Below are 10,000 nucleotides of genomic sequence, written 5' to 3' on the forward strand. Positions count from 1 at the left end.
TGAAAGTCGGCGTTGGCTAGTAGATACCGAAGGTTCACTAGCCATTCTGGCGGGTCCGTTACTATTCTAAATGCTGAGGCACCGCATTTTGTAGTTTTTCCCCTCGGACCGTCTTTGCTACAAGCCCAATGCAATGCGATTTCGCGAGCCTACAATACCCATGAAGCACCTGTGTCACGTGTCACCTGTGTCTCACGCGCGAGAGGAATCTGATAGAGCTAGTCTTGCGAATATGAGTGGCAGCAGCGAGCTACCAGCAGCACATCAGCGCGTGTTTGGAAATGTCACTGAAAACTAGTGGTGTGGATCGGCACTGCCCTCACGATCCGATTCGATCACGATTCGGGAGGTAGTAGATCCGATTCGATTCGATTCTATTAGATCCAATCCGATTCGATTCAATTCTACAATGCATTGCAATGCATTACATTTCTACTGAACGCAAAGCAAATGTTCAGCCATGATGAGGAAATACAAGTAGTCAGATACTGAGCAACAATTTATTGGCTGTTTTCTGTATCAGTCTGTATCAGTCTTGCAATGTTTTGAAGTGTTTTTATTTACTTTAACATTCATTTGCTCCCGAAATATCCATGGAAGTAATTGAAACTTAAAAAAATTGCCGGATTGATTCTGGAACTTGCCGGATCTGGATCTGGATCGTCCATGCCCCGGATCGATTCGGATCGCCGAATCGATCATTGTTGACACCACTACTGAAAACCTTCACGTGAAAATAAAGTAGCGAAGTTCATCTCAACTGACCTGTTTTGGGATCTGTCATTACAATGCATAGTAGCAGTGGACATTAAAATGACCAAGGCGAGAGGAGAACACCTCAGTCTTGTGAAAGTCTTGAGACTAATTAGCGCAGTGATAAGACAAGGACACATGCGGCATTAATAATGTTCGGTTTAAATAATTTTCTGATTTGCCTGTATGTCATCATACCTTAATATTCCTCCATGTTTCTTGTGCCGTTGTTCCCGACTGTCAAACGGGGCTTAAACAACGCGCAGTAGTAGCCTTCCAGACTGCACAAATCATGTCCCATGTCCCTTCGCATGTGCCCATCTTGCCTTGCGTCCGTTTAGCCTATATTTTAAACAACTCAATATTAAACGGAATGAAAGGAAGTCGTAGCTCCTTCTGTAGGCCTAGTTACCGGCCGCATATGTGTGTGCCTTCTAGTGGATAGCCTACTTTTATGAGAAAATATTCCAGAAGAGTTGTTATTCCACATCCATGACCGAGGACATGCGAAGCTTGGCAATGACTTTGCACTATCTACTTTGCGCATCGAAAGTGCCCTTCAGATCAAAGACGGAAATATTTTGCTCTCATGTAGCTTACATTTGTGCCCTTCCACAACACTGTGCTTGGTGTTTCTGCACGGCTATGCCATTCCTCAGATAAGTTCATCTGTTCTTATAGCATGCATGTATGCATGGACCAGTTAATAACAATTCTAGTTATTAGGCCCTATATTATATTATATTATATTATATTATATTATATTATATTATATTATATTATATTATATTATATTATATTATATTATAGGCTATTATATTATATTATATTATATTATATTATATTATATTATATTATATTATATTATATTATATTATATTATATTATATTATATTATGTTAGGCCCTATATTATGTTATATTATCCTACATTACATTATTACAGCCTATTATATAATTCATTAAAGCTGCTATGATGGTTAAGAAAATGATGGCTAGTGAAGAGGCCCAATGGCTAGTGAGTCAGGAAAACCACTAGCCAAAATGGCTGGTAAGCGAAAAAGTTAGTGTAAAGCACTGGTGTGTACGTGTGTACGTGTGTACGTGTGTACGTGTGTACGTGTGTACGTGTGTGTGCAAACGCATGTGTGCTGTATAGGTATGTTTCCGTGTACGCCTGTTACTGCGTGTATGCCATGTTAGCAACGCCTGGCCATCCCTGAGAGCTGCCTTCACCTTCCATTCACCTCCCATTCACCTCCTGTACTCTCTACCTGCAAATTCCTGCCGTGGCGATCTGCTAAGTGTTATTTACAGCTTGTCCCAATGCCAGCCTGTAAGGCTCGGGGTCACCTGCATCTCAACAGCCTCGTGGGAATTGTGGGATAGCTCGCACTCTCTCTGGAGGACCAGGAGGCAGATCAGCGGTGGAGCTGTAGGTGTGATGGGCAGGGCCGCTGACAGCTTTGGTAGGGCCCAGGACAAAGTCATCTGAAAGAGCCCCCCAATCCAATAAGTGCAATGTAATGAGGATCCGATTCTGGGGCCCCTCTCTCCCTGGGCCTGGGACAACTGTCCCCTTTGCCACACCCCTGGTGATGTGTGTGTGTGTGTGATTGGGTGTGTGGGTGATTGTGTGTGTGTGTGTGCGTGTGTGTGCGTGTGTGCGTGTGTGCGTGTGTGTGTGTGTGTGTGTGTGTGTGTGTGTGTGTGTGTGTGGGTGGGTGCTGCTATAATCAGAGCTGCCGGGCATCAGAGGTGCCGGGGGCCCCCATGGAGGGTGCTTACAGAGGGCATAAGTACCTCAATGACACCCCTGTGAGCTGTAAGGTTGCATCTGTAGGCGGCAGCGACTAACTCCACCTGTCAGCTGCTGCATTCTCAGGGGAGAGAGCTGAGCACTGTGTGTATGTGTGTGTGTGTGGCGTGTGTGTGTGTGTGTGTGTGGTGTGTGTGTACGTGTGTGTGCGTGTGTGTGCAATGCATGTGTGCGTGTGTGTGTTTGTGTGCATGCGTGCGTGCATGCATGTGTGCGTGTTTGTGTGTGTGTGTGTGTGTGTGTGTGTTCATGTGTTCGTATTTCTTTGTGTGTGTGCCGTCAGCCTGGACCCCTCCACCCCCGCTGTGGCCTGTCGGAGCAGAGAGAGTTTAATGCATCTGGACCTCTATCCAGAGTGGCATAATGATGACTGGAGGGAATCTACTGCATTCAATTCACGGCTGTTAAGCGGTGTAAGGGCACAGCTGTTTGCGATGACCATGTACAGTAGTGTGTCTAGTTGTGAGGAGTAGTGTGAAGTGTGGAGCTCTGTCTGGATTGTGGAGTTTAGATTTGTCGTCCTCCTAGCCCAGCTGTGCCTCAAACAGCTGGGCACTGGACTGCTACACGAGCGACCGATCCTTCCCTGTCTCTCTCTCTCCCACCTTGCTTCCTGTCTCTCCTCCACTGTCCTATCTGAAAAATAATAACACCCCCCCCCCCCAAAGAAGGAAAATGTCATGCTGGAAAGTCAATTTTTTTCATTGCCTAGATGTATGCTTCACGGGATGTATGTTATCCAGCGGCAGTCAGCGGAACCTCAATGTCACAATATGGAAGTCTTAAGACAACTTAATAAAATGTACCGGGCCAGTATAGTGTAGTATAGTATCGTTTCAGAGTTCTCTGCTTAATTTAAAATCTTGGAGTAGAAATTTTTAAAAATCTGTAAATTGAATTCAATTCCAATTTTTATATTATTATAAAACTAAAGTGTTTATAACTTTAGTTATGATGTGGCCACAGTAGCAGTACAGAACAGAATATTTAAAAATCTCATTCCTTGATATCCGAATAAAATTTTACCACCACGTACTGTACTCTCTGTGCACTTTCAGTATTTTAATTATGCATGTGGCAATCTGTAACAGCGCAGCAGCCAGTCAGCAAACACGATGGTTCCTTTAACAGCACTCTTTTTTGTCTTACAACACTTGTCTAGACTTCCTCTGAAAATGCTGCACCACCACTGCATGTCCCCAGAGGGTCCAGAGAAGAGAGTCGTTGTAAACTCCTTCTCAAACACATGGGACGTTTTTGAAGAGAATAAGTTACACTATTTCAAAGTAGTTAAGTCAAGGACTCGCACATTTTCGTTTCAATTTGCATGCCACACCGATGACCAATGTAAAGTCTCAAATTTGCATGTTGCTTACTTTATTTCAAGGAAAGAAGGTTGACTACCATCTGTATTGAGATAAACTTTGACATTTAATTGGAGTTAACGCTTCAGGGTTGTATTCAGGGTGATATCTGTTTGTTCTTTTCCTTCTAAACAAAGTGCCCTTTCCACTGAAATAACTGCAACGAAAAGTAAAAAGATTGAACCAGTGACCCTTTTTTAACTGCACTGCAGAATGTAGCGAACTAAATTACGTAACTCACATACTACGGAAAGCACTATGTAACAAATGAGTTAACAGGTTGGACAGATTCAAAACTAAGCTATCAACCTTATTACCCTGGCCACAAACCCCGCCTATTTAAACGTTTTTCGTGCTGCCACAGAATACCCTGTCGTCTAGTTCCTGTTAGAGTGCTCATAGCCCGTCTTAATGATTTAACACTAGCAACCTTGCCGCCATTGTAATCGTGGATAAGGTGAATACTGTACCGTCGATCCACTCCAGCCCAGTAGTGCGAAGGCGAACCGGTCAGCAGGTGGCGCCACAAGGTCCAGCCTCACCGCTCTCCAACCACGGTGGTCCCCGTGGTCACATGACAGTGCCCCTTCCGGCACCACCTCTGCGTGGAGCTTGATGATGAGGAAGCATTTTGGAAAGTGGTCCATGGCCTCGAACCTGCGGCAGGGCAGCCGGCTCTTGTCAAAGGTGGACTCCTGGTACTCCTGGTACAGCAGAATGCCCTGGCAGATGAAAGGGAAATAGTGTAAAGGATAGTGGTGTCAACAATGATCGATTCGGCGATGCAATCCAATGCGGGGCATGGATGATCCAGAATCGATCCGGCACGTTCCAGAATCGATCCGGCAATTTTTTCAAGTTTCAATTACTTCTGTGGATATTTTGGGAGCAAATGAATGTTAAATTACATAAAAGCACAAAACTGATACAGACTGATCCAGACTGATACAGAAAACAGCCAATAAATTGTTGCTCAGTATCTGACTACTTGTATTGCCTCATCATGACTGATTAAACATTTGCTTTGCTTTCAGTAGAAATGTAATGCATTGCAATGCATTGTAGAATTGAATCGGATCAGAGTGGATCGGATCGCATAGAATCGAATCAAATCGAATCGAATCGAATCGCTACCTCCCGAATCGTGATCGAATCGGATCATGAGGGCAGTGCCAATCCACACCACTAGTAAAGGATGATAGATATCCGACCATAAATGGTCATGCTGAGCCACTTCCTGGATTCACTGTCGCATAAAATACTTAATATTATCTGATTGGGCCTTTCATTTACAAGTTAGCAAAGTTTTGGCTCCCGAAAAAAGAATAGTGCTACTTTTAAAGCTGAGATTTAAGTAGGGATTTAAAAAATCTGAAATGGATACAGGTACATGAAGCGTTCAGATTCAAAACCTTATACAAATCCACTTTACCTCATATTGAGCAAAAGGAAACATTTTTATCAGGCGTGCGTGCGTGCGTGCCTGCATGGGGTGCGTGGGTGGGTGGGTGCGTGCGTGTTCAGCAGTGGACAGACATGCTGGGGCAGAGACAAAGAAAGAGGCTGTCCTGTCTGTGGTGTCAGGGGAGCAGTGCAGTGCAGTTAAGTGCAGTGCGATGTGTGGAGGCTTCAAATTGATTTCCTCTCCGTCCCGGCCTGATTACTCTAACCCTGCCCTGATGTGGCACAGAGAGAGAGAGAGAGAGAGAGAGAGAGAGAGAGATACAGAAAGAAAGAAAGAAAGAAAGAAAGAAAGAAAGAAAGAAAGAAAGAAAGAAAGAGAGAGAGAGAAAGAAAGAAAGAAGGAATGCAGGAAAAAAGAACGACAGAGAGAGAGAGAGAGAGAGAGAGAGAGAGACAGAGAGAGCGAGAGAGGCACAGAGAGACATAGACATAGGAGTAGCAGCCGTGCGGGGCACTTAGCATTACAAATTGTCAGTTTAATTCAGAGCGGGCAATAATTGTTGATCCGTCGTGTTTCCCGAACTGGTCATAAATCTGCGGAGGCAGCCGGCCTAAAGGAGGGTAATTGCAGACAGAGTGATGGGCCGCCTGCCCCCTTTATACTCCAGCCCTAATGGCCACTGTGTTCAGAAGACTGTCCAACACACTGCCAGTAAGTCTAACAATCACTTAGCGCCTTCTTTGACACCAAGGCTCTCTCTCTCTCTCATCCCCTCTCTCTCTCTCATTTGCTCATTCTCTCTTCTTTTCTCTCTCTCTCTCTCTATCTTTCTCTCGAGCTCAATTTGTCTTGAACAGGCGGCCTATGATTCCCCCCCTAGCTCTCATAAGGTGAAGCATGTGAATGTGCCTCTGACGCGGTACACACGGACAGTAAATATGAATGCATAAAATGATGATCATAAGAAATATGGCACAAAAACAAAGGCTTTCCAACAATGCCCAACAACGAGGGGTGCATTATAAAGTAATGACATGAGTGTAGTAATCCTTTAGTATCCCCCAAGATAGAATGTTTATATTCTGAGGGACTGGTCAAGCCTATAAAACTGCTTAGACTGCAGTGAGTATAGGTTCATGTAACTGCCTTCAGGAGAGAGATACTACAGAGAGTATACACAGCAGACCACTACCAACACCGTGCCATCCCAAATGGCACATTAGCTGCAGTTTCCATGACTACTAATATCATTGTGTTGTCTGTACAGCAGGTCTGTTTAAATTTTATGACTTACGTATATATCTTTATGTAAACACAATAAACACGGCCATAACACACAAGACGATGTGCAACTCTCTGATATCCTGAAATTCTGCTCAGTTTATGGCAGTTTTGTTTACTTTTTGTTCTTGATGCTTTTACATTTTCATGGTACAAACTCTACTGCCTCTTCTCTGCCGGTTTTCTGGTAGGCCTACAGCTCGACACAGCGCGACTCGGCCACCAGAAAAGAGGCATATTAATCAAACAGAGTCTCTCTCTTTCTCTCTCTGTATGTCTGTCTGTCTGTCTGTCTGTCTGTCTGTCTGTCTGTCTGTCTGTCTGTCTGTCTCTCTCTCTCTCTGTCTGTCTGTCTGTGTGTCTCTCTCTCTCTCTCTCTCTCTCTCTCTCTCTCTCTCTCTCTCTCTCTCTCTCTCTCTCACACACACACCACATACTCACACTTTCTCTCTCACACACATACACACACATCAATCCTGTGATCAAGCATAAAGTAATGACAGTTATTTGTGCTTATGCCTTAGTGCATTTATCATGATGACGCGATGACACATTTATGATTACTGCCAAGGACTCACTCGCTGCCCTGTTACCGCAGAAATACACCAGCGGCGATCTGAGCGAATCGAGCGACGGAAGTAATTGACTTTGTATTGAGTCGCGCGACAAAAGCGATTCTGGAGACTAGAGCGATTTGCGCGACGAGCGCGACAGTTTGAAGTTGAAATCTTTTCAACTTTCTATGACGCGGTTCGGCGACAAGCCGCGACAGCCAATGACTTTATAGAGGTCAGTGACCACAGCCAATGGGAATGCTTGAATGCTTTGCCTTCTGCCTGTACGGGCATACTCTAGTCTCCTCAATCGCTCGTATCGCTTGCTGCTGCACTCTGTCGCTTGAATCGCATCGCGCCTGGTCTATTCGCGCGGTTAGAGAGCAGTACTACAACATCAACATGACATGCCCCTGCTGTAAACACACTCCATGAGGAGCTGGCAATACTCAATCTCATGTCTGAGTTGCGTGATCAGACCGAGACCCTCCACCTGCCACCCTCATCTTGATATCTCCACTCCACCTCCAATCTCTTTCCTTCTCTCATCCTTCGTCATCCTATCTTGTCCTCCTTCTCTCAGTTTTCCAGTTGGGGAGTGGTGCACTGCTCCTCTCTCTTCTCCTTCCATCTCATGTCTGAGACGGTGACTCTTACAAGGCCACCCTCACCTTGACTTCCTCTTTCAACCGCTGGTTGAGTTGATTGAGTTACATGATTGGGTATGCAAACTGTTACCTTGTTCATTTTCATTGCCTCCCACAACTCGCCTTCTCTCCTCCGCTTAACATCTTCATCTGCCCCGTCTCTCCTCGTCTCCTCCAAATAACTCTCTCCTCCCATCCGCTCCTTCCCATCCTCTCCCCATGCTCCGAATTCCGCAGCCTACCCCCCCCCCATCCTATTTCATCCACTCTTTTCCCTCAAACTCCCGCACCACGACCCACACGATGTAATTAACTCACATTAACGTCGATATTCACACAGGCTGCGGCAGAATTCCCACGCCCGTTGTCTCTGTGGGATTCGAGTGGAGGTGCGCTGCTCGTGTGCAATTACAAGGAACATTTCGCTTTCCCATCAGCGTACGACAAGATCATCCGTCACACAGGCCCCGCTGCTGTCGTTACTGCTGCTGCAGCTACTCCCTTTTGTCTTTGGTATTGCGTGTATGCTGAGCTGTTCATTATGTTGATGTGATGTTAATGTCATAATGTAATGTACGTTTCCAGTTGTGTGCAATATGTGTGACCTGTCCTGCATCGTCTATATTATGTGTATTACCGTATGTGTGTATGTCTTAATGTATTGTGTGTATAACATTATTAGGGCTGGGAATCAATCCAAATTCCCTTGATCGATTCGATTCCGATCCAAAAGGCTAAGATCCGATTCAATCTACGATCCGATTCGATATCGATCTTTTGTATTGCTGGGCTGTCACTTTAACCCAATTATGCCTAGAATTCTAAGACCGGTTATAAAAACCTAAATAACTCAGCCTTTGATGCCCACACAAACATGAAGTACCTTGGTGTGTGAGAAATAAGTGGGAAACTGTGGAAGAGAGCTACAGGATGTGGTTGAGAAAATAGCGCCTATAATGACCTTCAAAAGATCGATCCACAAAGTTGTGAATGGATATTGCTCTTTTCGAACGTGAATCGATATTGGATCGCGTTTCGATCTTTTGAACCCAGCCCTATACATTATATTAAGGCTCCTAGATACCTTACTTTCCTTCGATATTAATTGTTACTTCACTCTACGGTACTAGATACTACAGTGCTACAGTACAAAAGGGGAAAAGGCCTTCTCCCATTGTCTCCCTCTTTCCCTCCATGTTAACAGATGGGCAGGTACAGAGAAAAAGGGCCCTAACAAGGCCATCTGAGTTTACAGAGCACTTACAGGAAGTGATGTCACATTGAATGATGTCACACACAGTTGTAATCTTATCCAATAGCAAGTGTCAAAGGCAATTTCAAATCAATAGTTGGAGGGACGGGGGGTTGTTTAAAACGTCCTCAAACATTCACGCTATATTTAGCCTCTCACAGACTGAGTTACTAATACAAACAATATCTTAAAAAACCTTAAAATGGTATGTATGAATTTGGTGAGAATATTCAGATGCCTTCACTAGCTGCACCGCTACCAATTACGGCTGGGCGATATGGAAAAAAAACTATATCAGGATATTTATTACTTTATGTCACGATAACGATATATATCACGATATAGCACAATTACATACGTTGTCAGTTATTCTCTTTAGTTGCTCTTTATTTTTTCATGTCGCAAAACAACCTTTCTTTAAAATTGATCTTTTTATTCTTATTTTTACAGTTACATGAACTTATAGTGTGTATTGTGACAACATGAAATGCAATTAAATGATATTCAATTGTATAAAATTGATAAAATTACTATCACGATATAAACGATATAGGAGAAAGGTCACGATATACACTTTTATATCACGATAACGATATATATCGTCATATTGCCCAGCTCCACTACCAATACTGCCATTCCTGTTTTACGATGTGAGGCACTTAGCAACACGCTACCAAAAGCAGCATTATTTTCCTCTTCTCTTCTCTTCTCTTCTCTTCTCTTCTCTTCTCTTCTCTTCTCTTCTCTTCTCTTCCAGAATGAAATGTAATCAGAAAAATCTTCACTGAAAGCCACAGCATGGCTTTTGTTCGCTCACTGATATCATGGGTTTTTTTTCTCCAGGGGGTAGCCTAAATGTTTAATTTGAACTTTTTTTGCCCTTTGAAAGTATTTTCACCAGAAACTTCCTTTTATCTCAAATGTTC

General features: G+C 43.9%; 1 protein-coding gene across 1 annotated transcript in view; it reads right to left on the reverse strand.

Annotated features, from left to right (window-relative positions):
* The window catches only part of LOC134441413 (DNA nucleotidylexotransferase-like), a 137,247-nt gene that overhangs the window by 36,074 nt on the left and 91,173 nt on the right, over positions 1-10,000 (reverse strand). Inside the window, exon 9 of the mRNA XM_063191708.1 lies at positions 4,406-4,657. Coding sequence (XP_063047778.1) covers positions 4,406-4,657 — 252 coding nt within the window. The remainder of the gene's footprint in view (positions 1-4,405; positions 4,658-10,000) is intronic.

This window comes from Engraulis encrasicolus, chromosome 24 (genome assembly GCF_034702125.1).
Source record: "Engraulis encrasicolus isolate BLACKSEA-1 chromosome 24, IST_EnEncr_1.0, whole genome shotgun sequence".
Classification (NCBI taxonomy): Eukaryota; Metazoa; Chordata; class Actinopteri; order Clupeiformes; family Engraulidae; genus Engraulis; species Engraulis encrasicolus.